At 50.8% G+C, this 17,467-nt stretch overlaps 1 protein-coding gene and 1 non-coding gene across 9 annotated transcripts in view; both read left to right on the top strand.

Annotated features, from left to right (window-relative positions):
• Ptpn5 (protein tyrosine phosphatase, non-receptor type 5) overlaps positions 1-17,039 on the top strand; it is a 56,232-nt gene extending 39,193 nt beyond the window's left edge. For 6 of the 8 annotated variants that reach the window (XM_030242238.1, XM_006540714.4, XM_006540713.4 and 3 more), the window contains 12 exons: positions 3,264-3,457; positions 4,000-4,107; positions 4,330-4,413; positions 4,816-5,057; positions 6,155-6,344; positions 8,709-8,793; positions 11,669-11,748; positions 11,936-12,073; positions 12,861-12,971; positions 15,227-15,387; positions 15,475-15,588; positions 15,916-17,039. In XM_030242238.1, the coding sequence (XP_030098098.1) occupies positions 3,264-3,457; positions 4,000-4,107; positions 4,330-4,413; positions 4,816-5,057; positions 6,155-6,344; positions 8,709-8,793; positions 11,669-11,748; positions 11,936-12,073; positions 12,861-12,971; positions 15,227-15,387; positions 15,475-15,588; positions 15,916-16,009 (1,601 nt within the window). In that variant the 3' untranslated portion in view covers positions 16,010-17,039. The remainder of the gene's footprint in view (positions 1-3,263; positions 3,458-3,999; positions 4,108-4,329; positions 4,414-4,815; positions 5,058-6,154; positions 6,345-8,708; positions 8,794-11,668; positions 11,749-11,935; positions 12,074-12,860; positions 12,972-15,226; positions 15,388-15,474; positions 15,589-15,915) is intronic. The other 2 variants (NM_013643.2, NM_001163565.1) reach the window with 1 other exon arrangement.
• Positions 11,610-11,668, top strand: Mir7056 (microRNA 7056). Its single transcript, NR_106023.1, has one exon. It is a non-coding gene; the product is annotated as a microRNA 7056 (primary transcript).
• Positions 17,040-17,467: the final 428 nt, after the last annotated feature.

Here is a 17,467-nt window from a genome sequence, read left to right as displayed (position 1 = left end):
TTATCTATAGGATCTAAAGTCTTTATAGCAAATCTGCAAAGTATATATTATCACACTCCCATCCCCACCCCGCCACCACCAACCTTATTGAGTAAAAAAAAGGAAAGGAGGAGGATGAGCCAGGCAGGGTGGTGCACATCTTTAATCCCACACTTGAGAGAGAGGCCGATCTCTGAGTTCAAGGTCAGAGATCTACATAGTGAGTTCCAGGCCAGCCAGAGCTACACCTGTCTCAAACATGCAAACAAACAGAAGGAACAGGGTAAAATACTATCACTTGTCCATCAGGCACTCATCCAGTCAACATGCACCAAACCTACATGCCAACAAACAAACTGATACCACTCTGCCCTCAGGGACTTGTAGGTGAATAGACCCAGTGACAATCTACATGGCATTTTACAAACCATAGTGAGTGTAGTGTATCCAGAGTCCCAAGTGACTTGCCTCAAACTGAACCCATCTCTTCCATTTACCAAACAGGCTACCTTGAGGGGGGAAAAAATAACTCTTAGCCATTCTGTCCTTCATCTCCCCTTTGTAAAAATCAGGGGAGCGATGGCAGTACCAACTTCCTAGGGATGCTGTGAATAATAAGTGAATTAATGAATGCCAGCATTCAGAACAGAGGCGTGTCAAGGTATCTTGCGGTGGGTGGTAGTATGAAGAAAGGGCATGGGTAATGGGGCAGAACCTAGTTCCGGTGACATTTAATTGTCAACCACAAGATGAATAGGGGTTTCCTAGGTGACAGAGACAGTGGCAAAGGAGGGAGCAGGATGTTGAAGGAATATTCTAGGTAGAAGGAATAATAGGCAAACATTAGGTACAGCAGCAGCTCACCTGGGAGCTACCAAGGTACAGCTGGACTACATCGTTGAGGAGCTTTCAGAGTCTGCAGCTGGCAGCAAGGAGCCTGGGATTTTACCAAGGCTTCTCCAAGCCCAAAGTTCTCGAATAAGCCTGCGCATCTAAGTCTGGTGAGAGGCTCGGTAAATGTTGAGTGAATGAACACATGGGCAGCTGTGTTGGCTTCACAAGCTTCTGTTGTCAGCCAACAAATGCACACATGCAAGTCCACATGTATAGTGATGTACAGACAGCCCCATGCCAATTGTCCTGTCCAGCTGGGCACATCCACTTTGTCAGGCTCTTTCTTTTGGGTGGGATGCTGACCTGAGTTTGGATGGAAATTTCCAGCACCTGGAACTCTGAACAGTGAGGATGCTGTTCCTGGTTCCCCACACCATATCAGGATGCTCGGATCTAAGGCAGAACGTTCACGTGAAACTCCCTTTTGCAAAGTCTTGATGGAAAAGCAGCCTCCAGATCAGGATAGAGCAGAGCTTCTGCCCTGCAGTCACAGGCAAAGGCACTCAGAGCACTTGGTGACAGCCTGTGTTGCCCCTGACAGGGTGTAGAGGCTCAGTAAGAAAAGCAGGGGTGGGCTGAAGATGTAGATCGATTGGTAAAGTGGTTACCTTGCATGAAACCAGGTCCTGGGCATGCTCTCCAGCACCACATAAACCAAGCATGGTGGTGCAAACCTGTAACCACAGCACTCCGGGAGGCAGGAAGGGGGTTGGGGAGGGCAGGGATCAGAAGTTCAAGGCGATCCTTAGCTACATAGTGAGTTTGAGGTCAGCCTGAACTTCATGATGCCTCAAGGAAGGAAGGAAGGAAGGAAGGAAGGGAGGGAGGGAGGGAGGAAAGAAGAAAAAGGAAAAGAAGAAAGTGGAGCCAGGAGGATGAGTATGCTAATCTAACTGCCTGAGTTCAATCCCAGAGCCCACATAGAAAAATTTAAAAGATCTTAAAATGCACCTGAAATCCCAGCATTTCTCTCTTTTTTTAAAAGCATTTATTTATTTTTATTTCATGTGCATTGTTGTTTTGCCTGTGTGCATACCTGTATGAGGGTGTCAAATCCCCTGGAACTGAGTTACAGACAGTTGTGAGCTGTCACGTGGGTGCTGGGAATCGAACCCAGGTCCTCTGGAAGAGCAGCCACAACTCTTACCACTGAGCCATTTCTCCAGCCCCAATCCTAGCATCTCTAAGGGCAGATGGAAGAAGGACAGGAAGGAGGATCAGCTGGGAGTGCTTACAGCACAGCACTGATCAATGAGAGACTCTGCCTCAAGAGTCATCCTTTCACTAAGGCACGTCACGCATGCTCTCACTTAATAGTGTTTTTAAGACAGGAGAGCCTGAGGTATGGGGAGAGATGGCTCACTTGCTGCTCTTCCAGAAGACTCAAGTTTCATTCCCAGAACCCACGTCAAGCAGCTCACAACCATCTGTAACTCTAGCTCCAGGGAGCCCAATGCCTCTGGCTTCCTTGGGCACCTGCGCTCATGTGCACATACCCACATTCAGACACATACACCGATTTAAGACTACTCTTCCAGAGTTCCTAAGTTCAATTCCCAGCAACCACATGGTGGCTTACAACCATCTGTAATGGGATCTAACGCCCTCTTCTGGTGTGTCTGAAGACAGTGACAGTATACTCATATACATTAAATAAACAAGTCTTTAAATAATAATAATAATAGTCTTAAAATGGAAAGGCTAATAATGTGGAACACAGTCCCCATTTCTCAGATGAGTAAACTAAGGTTCAAAGAATAAGTACCCTAGGCTATACCAATTGTAGTCATCCAGAATTAGATGACAGGTAGCCATTATCTATTCTTCTCACCAAAATTTTCTTCCATACTGCTCTGACTTCTGCTTCCTGATCTGATTGGGGGGGAGGGTCTCAAGGTGGGGAGATGTGCAGTCATAACCACCCCAGGATTTCAGTCTTCCAGCCCCACTTGGAGCACATATCACAAAAGACAAAATTCTGAGAGCTGGAGTGGGCGGGTTGTTCAGGGTCACGGCCTGCTTATGCCGTATTCTTTTTCTTCCCCTTGCTTTTCTAATTGAGTTTGAGGTCGTTGTTTTTGTTTCCTTAAGAAATGGAAAAGAATGAAGCTGCGTAAATACAACGGTACTAACTCTGAAAACCCCCTGCCATTTTAACTCTCTTACTGCAGAAATAAAAGAGAAATAATTTGTCCACCCACACGTAGCTTGTTCTGACGAAGGTAGGTGAATATTGCTTTGCTAATCGAGGGTGACTGCTGGAAGTGGAGCCTCTCTGACTGAGAGGAAAGCTACAGCAACCCCAAAAGGAGCCAGACCACCGTAGGTCCACAGAGCCCTGAGCTCAGCCAGAGCCAAGTCACCAACCCCTCCTGTCCCAACTTCCTCAGGTCTCCCCCAGCCGGTAGAGATGGAAGCACCGGACGAGGCCGAAGGACTCCCCAGCAAGCAGAAAGAGATGCCACCACCCCCGCCACCCTCACCGCCCTCTGAGCCAGCTCAGAAGCTGCCACCTCAAGGCGCTGGGAGCCACTCCCTCACCGTCAGAAGCAGCCTGTGCCTGTTTGCTGCCTCTCAGTTCCTGGTAAGGATGTCATGGGTTTCACCAGACCGGGAGAGAGGGTGGGTTGAGGGATGGATGGCCTTCTCCTTCTCCCAAAGATGGCTGCCTGGGGAGGTTGAGGGATGAAGACCTTTCTGATGGCTCCAGTTACTTCAAGTCTTCATGACTGGAGTGAAGGGAAGGCTGGAGTTCTGAGCTACAATCTCAGGAATTAATTTCCTCATATCCTGCCATCCCTAATCCCTAACTCAAAATCCCGGGTCCCTGAGCCCCATGTCCTACAGAGTTCTCTCTGAAGACTCCTGTCTAAGGAGGCCCTTCTGGAAGACTTCCCTTGTGTGTACCTGTGGGGTCTCCTGTGGGGAGGGGCTGTCTCAGTTGCCTGTGATTAGTTTTTCTCCTGAAGAGTGCTGAGGCCTCCTCTGGGTACACCACCCTTCCCTCCACTGCCCAGTCTGAGAGGCTTGGGAGCCTCCTTGGGGGCTGAAGGTGAGCTCTGCAGGGCAATATAGGGGCAAAGGGCTGCAGCCGTACACTCAGTCTGCGCCTCCCAACTGCCCCAGCTTGCCTGTGGGGTGCTCTGGCTCAGTGGCCATGGCCACTCCTGGCTGCAGAACACCACAGACCTCATCTCCTCCTCGCTCACAGTGTTGAACCATCTGGGACCTGTGGTGAGTAAACTCTGAGGGGCCCCTAGGACAGTGGGATGGAGTGGGTTAAGCTGGGGTTCCCATCCCACCCTCACAACCCCTGGCTGGGGTGTCTGAGTTCAAGAGATGCTTCTAAGAACCCAAAGGCCTTCTGTGGTCGTCCACCCAGATGGGTTAATAGATAAGAACACTGCTCTTCCCCAGTCTCTCAGTACACTGACCAGTTTATCTGATGTTCCCCAGGCCTGGCTGGGTTCTGGGACCTGGGGGATACCAAGTCTGCTGCTAGTCTCTCTGACTGTGAGCCTGGTCATCGTCACCACCCTGGTAAGGTGCCTCTGTCCTCAGCCTCAGTGCCATCCCTCCCCACCCCTCTCTAAAGTCCCCCTTCCAGGCGGGATGGCCAGGATTTTGAATGGGGCCCAAAGATGGGTTTGTCTCCTTGAACCAGTACAGCTCCTTAAAGCAGGAGGCTCCTTTCTAGAAGTGAGGGGGTCTGAGAAAAAGGGCAGAGGCAGAAATAACCCCAGGCCCCACCCAGAAGGATTAAATCACAAGAAACTGGGGATAGAGAAGAGAGAGTGGGGAGAACCTGGCATGTAGGAACCAGAAGAATGTTATTGCTACAAACCTTGTAGCATCAGAGAGCTCAATCCCACAGGATACCCCAGGAGCCTGGAGGGCACCAAGCACAGTCCCCAGTCCATGATGCTGTGTGCTCCCAACCAGGTGTGGCACCTCCTCAAGGCACCCCCAGAGCCACCTGCCCCACTGCCCCCAGAGGACAGGCGTCAATCAGTGAGCCGGCAGCCTTCCTTCACCTACTCAGAGTGGATGGAGGAGAAGGTAGAGGATGACTTCCTGGACCTGGACGCGGTGCCCGAGACACCTGTGTTTGACTGTGTGATGGACATCAAGCCTGAGACTGATCCTGCCTCATTGACTGTCAAGTCCATGGGTCTACAGGAGAGGTGGGAGGGGTAGAGGATGGGGTGGGCCTGGGGTCACAAACTCTCAGCTCTCCTTAGAGGGTAGATGCCTAACTCCTGCTTTAGAGAACAGAGTTGTCTTCATACCTTAGCATGCATAGACATGTAGTTTTCCAGCAATGCATATTAATCAGGGTACCTCAAGATGAATGTCCAAAAAATAATAATAATACAATTCCTTCCCATGTGCATATGGGCATGTTTAGGTGTGCACAGATACATACCGATACTCTCCTTGGCTTGAGGAAGTCAGGGTTAGTTTCCTTACAATTTTAACTTAAGATTCCTTGAGTTTTGACTTACCTCTGTTCCTTGTAACATGTAATTTGACAAAGGGACAATAGATAGCATTTCCCAAAAACCTCCTGGGCATGAAAACCCTACTTGCCTAAAGCGCCCCCATAGAATTTCATGAGCATGCTTTGGGAGATCGTGACACCCTCTGTTTAGAGCTAAATAAGCTAACACATTTCTGGTTTGAGATACCTACAGAATGTCATTTTAAAAAAAATACTCAAAGAGGACTCAGAAAACCTAGACAATGCTTCTTGGCTCAGCCACTTCCTCATAGTGAAAATCTAGACAATGTTAGTGCCCTCCCCAAACTCAGTGCCCCTTTCTATGCAATGAGGATCCTTCCTGTCCTGATGTTTTAGACACTATGCATGATGGAATTGGTCCAGTATAGACATCTTTGCTACTGCTAACTGCCCTTGGGCTCCCTTCTCCCCTAGATGTAGAGGGTCTTGGCCTCTCCTAGCAGAGATGCACTTGACCCCATGCCAGCCTTATTCTAGAACTGTGCTACTGAAGTCTGAAGTCCTCTTGAACTTGAGCCTCACCTTAGTAAATGTCTCCCCTGTGGGCCTCCTTCCTCAACAGAGAGGGGAGGTGTTAGGGACAGCATGAGGGTGAAGCTTTTAGAACAGGGGCCTCCACCCGACTGTGGGAAGGAGCAGATTGGTGTAGGCAGGAAAGTATGGTCCTTAGGACAGGTTCTTGTCACATCCCTCTTCCTGGAGTCCACTCTGCTCTCCACTGACCACCTTTCTCCTTCTCCTCTTCTATGACCTTTGCAGGAGAGGATCCAATGTCTCCTTGACCCTGGACATGTGTACTCCTGGCTGCAATGAGGAGGGCTTCGGCTACCTGGTGTCTCCACGAGAAGAGTCAGCCCATGAGTATCTGCTCAGCGCCTCCCGTGTCCTCCGGGCAGAAGAGCTACATGAAAAGGCTCTGGACCCTTTCTTGCTGCAGGCGGAATTCTTTGTGAGTCCCTCCAAGTGGCCACTCCACCATTGTCCATGTAGTGGTCCACCACCCGGCCAGTCAGTGCTCAAGTGTACAGGCCCAAACATGAAATAGACTAACATCTCCTCCTCGTCATCTCCCCCAGCATCCTGCACAAACTCTCACCCTCTGAGACCTGATGTCCTCACTTGGAAAGTCAGACAAAGGGCAGGAGTTAGGGAGATGACACCGTATGTCAGGCAGGCAGTGGTACTTGGCAGGGTCCTTGCAGGAGGTAAAGGGGACAATACCATATAGCAGGCAGACAGCAGTGCTTCTGGATCTGTTTTGAGGACCGTGCTTGGAAGCTGTGGAAAGCAGCAACCTCCTAGTGGGTGTGGGTTCAGAGGTAGAGCCTGTACCTAACAGCATTCACAAAGTTGGGCCAAAGCCCATAGGAAAAGAACCTTTTGTTTTTGCACTCTCCTGTCTTCCCACCCTCCTCTGTCTCCGTGATCAGGGATGTTTTTCCCCATGTCCCTAGGTCTCCCCTTTCCTCCCCTAGGTTTAAAGCTTAGGCCTAACTCCTTTTCCAACCTCTAACCAGCATGTGTTAGATCTAGAAGGACCCAATAACTAACAGTCCTGATCCCCTGCCTGGAGTGTGCAGCCATCTAAGAGCTCAGCCGTAAGAAAGCGTGGCCTGTGATGTCACCAAAAAGTGAGACTGAAGTGAGCCTCGGCAGAGTGAGACAAGAGTATGCTTTTGATACTAAGCCTCAGACAGAGCAAACGCCACAACTGCAGGAGTCTTAGCCTTGTCCCATGGGTCTGCACCCACAGTTAATAAGAGAACCCCAGCAGAGAGAAGGGAGGAACTGAGGCCCAAAAGCCCACTTTCCCATCAGACTCAGGTAGCTCATTCCCTTGTGCCACGTGGGCTCAGTGTTCCAGGATCCACCAGCAAAAGAGTGCTGGGTCCCAGCTTGCTTCTCCAGCCTTGTGCTCCACTCCCATACCAGCGGGAGATGTCCACTTCTGGGCCAGGGGACTGGGACCTTCCTCGAATCACTCCAACCTCCAGGTCTCTAGAAAGCCTTCCTCCACCACCCAGCCTCAGCTCCCACCTCTCCCCATGCAAAGAGCCCTCCACATCCTTTCCTGCTCAGTAGATACCATCGATGTTTGTCAAGGAGGAAAGAGCAAAGACTGCTCACCCACTCCATGGGCAGCTCTGCAACATGTGTGTGGTGAGGGTTTTTTTTTATTATTATTTCTTTTGATTCGCACAAGAGTCCTAGGACGGTACCACTGTCCGCATTGTGCAGAGACCATATAGTATATCCAGAAACACTGAGCCAGAACAGAAAGATTAGAAGAAACTGCATAGGGAGGCATCCCTGGGGAGACATCCCACTGGCCATCCGGGAGGGGACAGAGCTGGGGTGAACCTAACAGTGAGAGCCAGGTTGGAGGTCCAGGGCTAAAACTAGTATTCTCAGCAAGTGCAGCACCAGGAACATAGACCCGCATGGTTCTGAGCAGAGCAGGGAGGCATGACTATGAATGGAAAAATCAAGAAAAAAGAAAGCCAAGTCAGGGAGATCACAAGTTCAAGGCCTCCCTGGACACTATAATGAGTTCAGGGCTAGTAAGCAACTCACTGAGACTCTGCCCCAAATTTTAAAAGCATAGGGGGAAAAGAGAGAACTGGGATCTTAGCTCAGTGGTGGGGTACTTGCCCAGCATGCACAAGGCTCTAGGTTCAGTCTCCGGTATGAGGGGAAAATGGGGAAAGGAACAAAAGAGGGAGGCCAGGTCCAGAGAGACTTCACACACTTGGGTGCCCATCAGACATGGATGCTTCAAAGGGAAAATGGGCTTAAGGGATGGAGAAGCAAGCTCTCTTTTTACTGGGCAATTGGGGAGGGTTCTTGAAGTGACCTCAGATAGATGTGTGGAGGAGATGAAGGTGGGCAGATACTATCAAAAAGTGAGCATCACAAACAAAAGTCCAAGGAGAGGATGACAGATGGCAGGCACACGCGTCCCCAGAGCTACCTGGCTGTCTGCTGCAAAGAGAGCAGGGAAGGAGGCGGTGGCTGGCAAGGTCACTTTTTGTCTTGTTGTTTTTCTCTTGGCCTTTTATTGTACGTCTATCACAAGCCAGGCTGGCCCTCAACAGACAATTGCTCTGCTATTTATTTTATGCCCTTGGCATATGCCAGTAACTCTTCTAAATGGGTGTGTGTGAAAACTCACGTAGCGGCAAATGCTTGTCAAGCGAATGCATGAACTCAAGACAGTGCCTACACTGGCAGTTGGAGGCAAGCAGCCTCTGAATTTGGACTTCTGAGAAGACCGCCCTCAAGCTGCTCACAGCCCCGTGTCTTCGTCTTCTAGGAAATCCCCATGAACTTTGTGGATCCAAAAGAGTATGACATCCCAGGGCTGGTGCGGAAGAATCGGTACAAAACCATCCTTCCCAGTGAGTACCTGCTGCCCCAAGGTGGGGAGGGAAGAGAGATCCTGTCGTCTGGGAAGTCCTCAAGTCCAGGGCCCATGGGATGATGAATAATCATCCCGGGAGATGGGATGGAGGCTGGGACAACCAGGAAATAGAAGGGAATGAGCAGGGACTGCTTCACCTTCTGTCCCTGGACCCCTGCCCTTCCAAAGGCCAGTGGCATCGAGCGCACGTGTGCATGGCCTTTCTTTTCCTAGTGGGTATATCATGTTTTAAGAAAACATTAAAGGTTCAGAGAAGGTAAGTGACTAACCCACAGCCACACAGTTAGCAAATCAAGGCTTTAAACCTGGGCTTCTGTGGACCCAGAATCGAGTTCTTCTGATCACCTGTGTCCTATACGATCTGACTGTCAGTCCTCTAACAAGCAGAGCCACCCCCCGAAGGAAATGAGGTGCTGTCATCCTGTAGTGATCTGTCTATTGTAGGGTGTATTGTGGGGCTACAGAGCAATGCCCTTATAATGCTTGAGTAGGGCTTGTCTCCTTTGGAGGTGCTTAGACCAGCTGACCTGTTCATTCTATCCCATGATGTCATTGTCAGGTCATGTTTATCAAGACCCTCTGGGGGCTACCTCAGAAGGAGGGGGTGGCCTGTTGGAAATGAACCCACACACACACAAAACCTACTCCACTCAGTGTGTGGAGTAGTGAGCCCTTAAAAAGCAGTTTGCCATCAGCATCTCCAACAGCATGTAAGATGTCATGACTTATTTTTAACTTTTAAAATATCGACTTGTGGTTGCTATGGTTACACAGTCTCTAGGTGGTTATGTTTAAACAAAGCACCATTTAAGGCCAGGATGCTTTATTTGGGCTGCTCACCTCTTTTCTCAACTTATCCTCTCTGCTCCTGTTTTTCCTGCAGGCAGTGGCCTGGCTACCCCAGAACCTAGCATTCTGCTTTGCTCCTTAGAATGGCCACTGGAGCTAGCCATACTCTATGTGGTCCTGCTGGATTGTTGACAGGTTCCCACCTCCTCCAACCATACCCTGAACCTACAGGCCCCCACACTCAACACAGAATGTTGTACAACCAAGCAGAGATGACCCTAAACCTTAAGGGACTAGATGGGAGAGAGAGTGAGACAAAGAACACGGAAGGCCCAGCAGAGGCAGCCTCTTTGATCAGGAACACCCTGAGATTTATTCTACACACATTTCCTGAGCCCCATCCCAGGGACTGAGAATTGGATTCTGCACACAGAGCTTGGTGTCTAGCAAAATAAACAGCTCTGTAGACAGGTCCAGTGTGAGCACCACATCAGCAGACTGTGTGAAGGTCAAAATGCAGGGTCACAATGCTGTCCCATTCAGCACAGTTCCTCAAGCCCCAAAAGGACAGCGAGTGACTGGATGACACACCGGTCCTTCTTGAAGGAAAAGGTGGATGACTCCCTCAGATCCAGCCCCCTCCCTTCCATCCTTATTACCAAATGACTTGGTGGGTGTTCATTCTTCCATGTTGCCCAACTCTTATGAGCACCATTTACATATGGTACACAGATGCCAGGCAGGACAGCCTGTGACCTTGACACTTCCTGGATTGTGGCCGTCATATCCTGACTTGTGCTTTTTCTCCTTCTTGCCTCTTCTCTCTCACAATGAGGCAGAACAGAAATCTAATCGTGTCCCCTTCCTCCTTAAACACAGTCAATGTCACCCTCTCTAAGCAAGGTATGTGATACTATCTGGCATCTGGCTCCTCGCCAGCACCAGTCTCAGCCTTGGCCTGTGCACCTGATCAAACAAACTGCTTGCTGTTTCTTCTCTTGGTCCTTCAACCCTGAAAGGTGCCTCAACTACCCTGTCCCAGTCCCAGTCCCAGTCCCAGTCCCTTCTGTCCCCTCTGTCCCCTCTGCCCCTCCAGCCCCAGAGCTCTCAGGCCATGTTCCACTCGTCTTCCTACCCAATGCTATGCTATCCTTGAGGCAGGGATCATCCATCTCTTGTTGATCTAGAAGGTTCTTCTCATAGACACAGCATCAAGCAGAGCTGGCATGAACCTGCAATCATGACCGCCACAACAGTGACTCTCTGATTGCAAAGTTTTCACATCTGTCCAGAAAGGACAGCACCTACATCTGTCCTTGAAACACCTTAACCTGGATAAGTGAAACCAAGACAGCCCAGGCAGAGCTGAGCACTCTCTTCTGTTGGCCTTGCAGAAGGCCCCTCCTGCCTACTCTTATCCCTCTCTTCCCCTCCCCTGAACCACTTCTATGCACTCTCTACAAGAACTGTCTACACCCATATCATCTGCCATGACCCAGGCAGAGATGGGGGTCTAGCAGAGGGCTGGGAATGAGAGGCAGACACCCATCACCTCCATCATCACCCCAACAGCTCTAGGTTCTTTTCCATTCCCAATGTCTGCTGGGAACTCATGATCACAGCAGTTGTGTTTGTTAGGTAGCATTTGCCCCATGCTGTTGGGTGGTGCTTCTCGGCCCACGAGCTACTGGTTTTCCTTTTAACTCTATTTCTAATATTACTTATTTTGTATGCACACGCATATAAGTGTACAGGGCACAGTTGTGGGGGTCTAAGGACAACCTGTGAGATTCAGTTCTCTCCTCCAGCACATGAGTCCCAGGGACCCAACTCAAGTTATCACTCTTAGGAGCAAGCATCTTTACCCTCTGAGCCATCTTACCAGTCCCTGCTAACTCTTTTCGTCTTTATAAGGAAAAAGAGGTCATCAGGTAGTGACTCTTCATTTTCTGCAGTGCCTGTGACAGCACTTACTGGCTGTGATCTCAGAGGAAATGTGGGTGCTGTGGAGGAGGACAGAGAGGTTGGGCCCAACTCACAGCCTCACCTGTCTCCCACCACAGATCCTCACAGCAGGGTACGTCTGACGTCACCAGACCCTGAAGATCCTCTGAGTTCCTACATCAATGCCAACTACATCCGGGTATGTAGCTCCATCCCAAGAGCCTTCCACTAAAGGAGAGGCCTGAGCTGATGCAATCTGTCCTTCAGACTTGTCCCCCAAGCCAGTGTGGCTCCTACAAGCCCCAAGAGGAGCCTAAGTGTGGGATGGGGCCCTGGGAGTGCCACCTCCACCCCTGACCTGACGGGCTGGACTTGGGTGGCTGCAGGGCTACAGTGGGGAGGAGAAGGTGTACATCGCCACGCAGGGACCCATCGTCAGCACTGTGGCCGACTTTTGGCGCATGGTGTGGCAGGAGCGCACACCCATCATCGTCATGATCACCAACATCGAGGAGATGAACGAGGTAGGGACCCTGTGCCATTGCTCGTTGCGCCCTGCTCTGTGCCCCCACATGAAGCATCTCCTTTGCATAATAATCTTCCTGAGGATCTCGTGAGCCTGGCGTGCACTCAACTGTCAACATAAGGAAATGAGAGGTGTTGACAGTTAAGGTATACACTCAACGCCACACAAAGCCTAGCAGAGCCTGGAGCTGGCTTCTCCCACCCCATCCAATGGCTGTATTTGAGTCATGATCTGCTGCCTCCCAGTCTGCCGCTGATACGCATGTTCATGATGAGCAAGCTCATTTAATTGAATCTCCATTGTTTAAAAAAAAAAAAAAAAAGAGAAAGAGCTCAAGTGAGGAATCGAGTTTTATCCCAATAAATAAGTCCAGGTGTGGTATATGCATGCAGCCTTATCCCCAGTGCTCGGGAAGCCAAGAGACAGACAGACCTAGGCCTCACTGAACTTACATGGTGAGTTCCAGGCCCACGAGAGATCCTGTCCAAAAAACCAAAGTGGACTGCCCATGAGGAACAACACCTGAAGTTAAACTCTGACCTTTACACACAAGCACACAGACACACACACACACACACACATTATCCTATAAGATGGTATCATTTTCATTTTTCAAATGGGAGAAACTGAGGCTCAGAAATGAGAAGTAGGTCACAAGTTATGAAGTCAAGATTTCGACGCAGACTTCTAAAACGAAGCCTGTCGTCCTTGTAGACCCCAGCGGAGCAGGAAGGGATGTGGAAGAGGAGTGGGAATGTAACCCAGCCTGATCTTGGTCCTTGCAGAAGTGCACAGAATACTGGCCAGAAGAGCAGGTGGTCCATGACGGCGTGGAGATCACCGTGCAGAAAGTCATCCACACGGAGGACTACCGGCTGCGACTCATCTCCCTCAGGGTGAGGCATGGACCTAAACAGGAAAGGGATGTTGGGGAGGCTTAGTTGAGACCCCCACCTGAAAACAGTACTGAAAGGCCTACTGTAGGTGACACATCGACCCACGGCACTCCCAGCACGTACTGTTAAACAAGGGTCAATAGACTCAGACGCTAAGCCTTGCTTGCATGTGCCCTACGCCCTTTCTGTGCACTGCCGACCATAGCAGCTCTCCTCCACATCTTCCCAAGGCCAGCACTACCTGGGCAAGGAGGCTTCAAGGGCTTCCAGCATTGTCCTTATCGTAACTGAGAGTTCCTTTACGAGTTTGAGTGACAGTAATGTCCCTTCCACTGGGGTGCTGGCTTCCAGTCTGATGCACCCAAAATGTCCACCAGCAGAGGGCAGGCACTCCTTGCTGCTTTAGGACACACAGTCATGGTTACAGGAAATGGCAGGAAAAAAAGGAAAATGCACAAAATATGAGCAACACGAAGCAGCCCAGAAGGGTGGGGAAAGGGCATCCTCCTGCTGGAAAGTTGTGCCGTGTCCGGGATAAGCAGAAGAGGAGGGCTGCTCCTTTGGGGGCATCAAAAGATTCTGGTTTGGAGAAGCAGTGGGATGTATTTGTGGAGGTGAAGTCCCCTGTGATAACCCAGAAAGGTAGAGAAGTTAAGTCAAGCACCAGGAAGCTGATGCCCAATTCAGAAACAGCCTGATGCTGATGCTAACAGCCATGGGGTTCCGCCACAGAAAAGAGCTCAGGGCCTGACATTTGTCCCTCTGAGCGCCTCTGTCTCTCACTGGATGCAGTGCTGGGCAAGATGCCAGGGTGCCTTAGCCCCCACACTGTCATGGGGACAGTGTCCATATGAGCATCTAACACCAAGACTTCCTGAAAACCTTGAAAGCCGGGGGGGGGGGGGGCAGCTGCTGTCACAGCAGAGTGACCCAAGGACATGAGGAACCATCTCCCAAGTAGAGAGGCTAGGAGACAGGCTAGAGAAGAACCAGGGTGTCTGGGTTTGAGGGTGTTTCCAAGCACCTGCTTTGTGGTTCCGGGTCGAGTACCGGGGGCATAATTGTGTCCTGGATTGTTTCTTCAAGGAGCACCTGTAAGATGGTAAACACCAAGTAGTACAGGCAAGAATACAGAAGGGCAGTATGCCAGATGGCGTGCTCTGGGGTGAGGTGCCTGGCAGTGCTGTATGGGGTCCTGGAGGACTGGTAAGGGGTGACTAGTAGGGGACAAATGGAAAAGCTTTCCCATACATAGAAGGAGCAGCTGTGCATGCAAGCACACGTTGCCTGGATTGTGTCCTCCCAGGGCAGGAAGGATGATGGAGTGAGGAAACTTCCTGGGGTCTCTAAGGATATGAATCACATCAAAGGGGTGAACTCCTGCCCCATCTTCAAATTCTCACACAATGGAAAGGAGGTTTCAACATACGAAGTTGGGGGAGGAAGCCACCGCATTCAGTCCACAGTAAAGGGTTTCTTGGTTTGGTGTGGGATTAGAGGCCAGAACTCTCTTACTGAACTACATTCCCAGCCCTTTTTTCACTCTTTTGTTTGTTTTGAGACAGTCTCACTAAGTTTCCAAGGCTGGCCTAGAACTTGCACTGCAGACCATGCAGGGCTTGAGATTGTGATCTTTCTGCCTCAGGCTTCCAAGTAGCTAGAATTACAGGCCTGAACCATCAGACCAAGCCAGGTCTTAAACACAGCGCAGGGTATCCAGATTCGTGCTGGGGAAGGATCATGTTGATGCTATGGGTCTTTGATAGTCAGGGAGGAAGAAGGTTGGATCTTCCCACCATGGGATGGTAGAGCAGAGAGGAGGCTGACAGCAGCTAATGAGGACAGTGGGGTGGGCAGACAGAGCATAGTACCTGTGTTCTTGGTCATGTGACTAAGGGGTGCCTGGGACATCTGTCAGGATAGGAACTGTCAGACAGTAATAAGTTGGAGAAAAGCCCCTTTGCTTTTCTTCGATGATTTCAGAGTTTAGAGGCTAATGCTACATGCACGCACACGTGCGCGCGCACACACACACACACACACACACACACACACACACACACACTGATCTGTCTTGTGCCATTAAGCAGTATGGTAGATGGGGGACTACAGATTCCCTACTCTCATTCCTCCCTTCCCATCTCCATCTTTGGATCAATTCTGAAAGCATTCACATGTACTTGGGGGGTGTTCTCTCTCTCTCTCTCTCTCTCTCTCTCTCTCTCTCTCTCTCTCTCTCTCTCTCTCTCTGACAGAGAGGGACTGAAGAGCGAAGCTTGAAGCATTACTGGTTCACATCCTGGCCTGACCAGAAGACCCCCGACCGGGCTCCCCCACTCCTGCACCTGGTACGGGAAGTGGAGGAGGCAGCCCAACAAGAGGGACCCCATTGTTCCCCAATCATCGTTCACTGCAGGTGGGTTCTCCTGGCCACCCACTGGAGCCGGGCCACCCCATCCCTGGACTGCTCTGTCCCTTACCCCATCATCCCCTTGGCCCTCAGTGCAGGGATTGGGAGAACTGGCTGCTTCATTGCCACCAGCATCTGCTGCCAGCAGCTGCGACGTGAGGGCGTGGTGGACATCCTGAAGACCACGTGCCAGCTCCGTCAGGACAGGTTAGCCCGCTGATCAGGGGAGGAGAGGGTGGCAACATGATGTGAGCGTGAATCGAGGGATAGCTGACAAACCAGACATAGTGTGTAAGGTGGCTAGGGAACTGAAAAACCAAATGGGAGAGCACAGAATCCAGTCAGCTCTCTTCTGGAAGAAGGCAGAAGAGAGGCAGCTGGTTTGGAAAGACAGTGCTGAAAACAAAGGTGTGGCCCTGAAAGGAAGGGGCAGAGGGCAGTGGCTGGGAAGAGTTGGTCTCTCTAAGCTGCAGACTAGCTGGTGCCCCTAGTGTTGGTGGCCCTCCCGCAGCCTACTGCATCTCTACTGGGCAGGGGTGGCATGATCCAGACATGCGAACAGTACCAGTTTGTGCACCACGCCATGAGCCTCTATGAGAAGCAGCTGTCCCTCCAGTCCTCAGAGTGACCACGCTCTTCCTCTGAGATCCACTGGGTACTGCCAAGCCTGAGGCTGGGTCTTTACCCCAACTACCCAAGATCTTGCCTTGGGTCCTGGGCCTATTCCCTGGCCCTCCCCCTCATCCTCCCCTCTCTTCAGTCTGTTCCCCATCTATTGTCCTGGCCTGGTCCCTACCCCAAGCCTAGCTCTCCTACTGTATATACTGCAGAGTTGGGGAGGGCAGGGGAGGAATGTGCCAGGCCAGGCCTGGGGCCCCTGGGCCTGACCCACACCATATAGACCTGAGGGCCTCAGTTTTAACCATGGTTCCACAGCTACTTGGTCCAAAATGTTTCCATGCCACACCCCAAGTGTCCTACCATAATGTGTTCTGTCTGTCCATCTATCACAGCTATTTGTACCAAACACTGTGTCCCCTCAGCCAGGAAAGGAGCACTGAACTAAGCTCTCACCCCTCAGCCCTCACCCACATCCCCACACCAGACTCCCACCCTGCTCCCCAGGCAGAGATACTGACCTTCCTCTGGCCCCACTGGCTCCTCTGCAAAGGCAGAGTGCATTTTGCTACCAGGATGTGGATGGCAGAGACCAGGCAGGGGAGCACATGATGGTTGACAGAGAGATCCCAGCTAAGACAGTTCCTGGGCAAAGATGAGTATCTCCAGTCTATGTGGCACTGGAGAGGAAGAGGACAGATATAGTGGGGAACCCCAAAGATCTGAGCCCTGAGGGGGGCCTCCAAGAGTAGGATGTGGACAGCTCCAGACCTGTGAGACATCTTTCTGTGTCACTATGGGAAACCGCAAGTGTCTCCCTACATGTTGCTCTGTGTGTGTTCCCTTGTCCATGCGTGTGTTGAGAGCCCATGAACAGGGCATGCATGACTCTTTGGCAACATGTGTTATCTTGGAGCCACGTGTTTTTATTGCTGACTTTAAATATTTATTCCACGGCAAACGGAGACATTTGGTGTCTTTTTTTAATCCGCTCGTGGTCATTGAATAGAGCAATAAACAGAGCATTTTGAGCAAAACTAGCCTCTTGGGTCTGTCATTTCCTGCTCTCTCCTGACACCCTAGGCTTTTGTGTGCACCCCCCACCTCCCCACACCCACACCCACACCCACACCCCTCCCCGCCCCTAGCTCCTGCTTCCCAGCACATGTGCATAAAGTTGGCCCTCATGCTCGCTGGCGCCCCCTGTGGAGATTGTGAATATACATAAAGCTGGGTTTAAAAAAGAAAAAAAAAAAAAAACAGTCTATTAATAAATACCTCAGAATTCCCACTTGCGGGCTGGTGAGATGGCTCAGTGGGTAAGAGCACCCGACTGCTCTTCCGAAGGTCAGGAGTTCAAATCCCAGCAACCACATGGTGGCTCACAACCATCCGTAACGAGATCTGACTCCCTCTTCTGGAGTGTCTGAAGACAGCTACAGTGTACTTACATATAATAAATAAATAA

The sequence above is a fragment of the Mus musculus genome, chromosome 7 (assembly GCF_000001635.26).
Source record: "Mus musculus strain C57BL/6J chromosome 7, GRCm38.p6 C57BL/6J".
Classification (NCBI taxonomy): Eukaryota; Metazoa; Chordata; class Mammalia; order Rodentia; family Muridae; genus Mus; species Mus musculus.
Note: the sequence above shows the minus strand (reverse complement) of the source record. Positions and strands in the feature narration are given on the sequence as shown.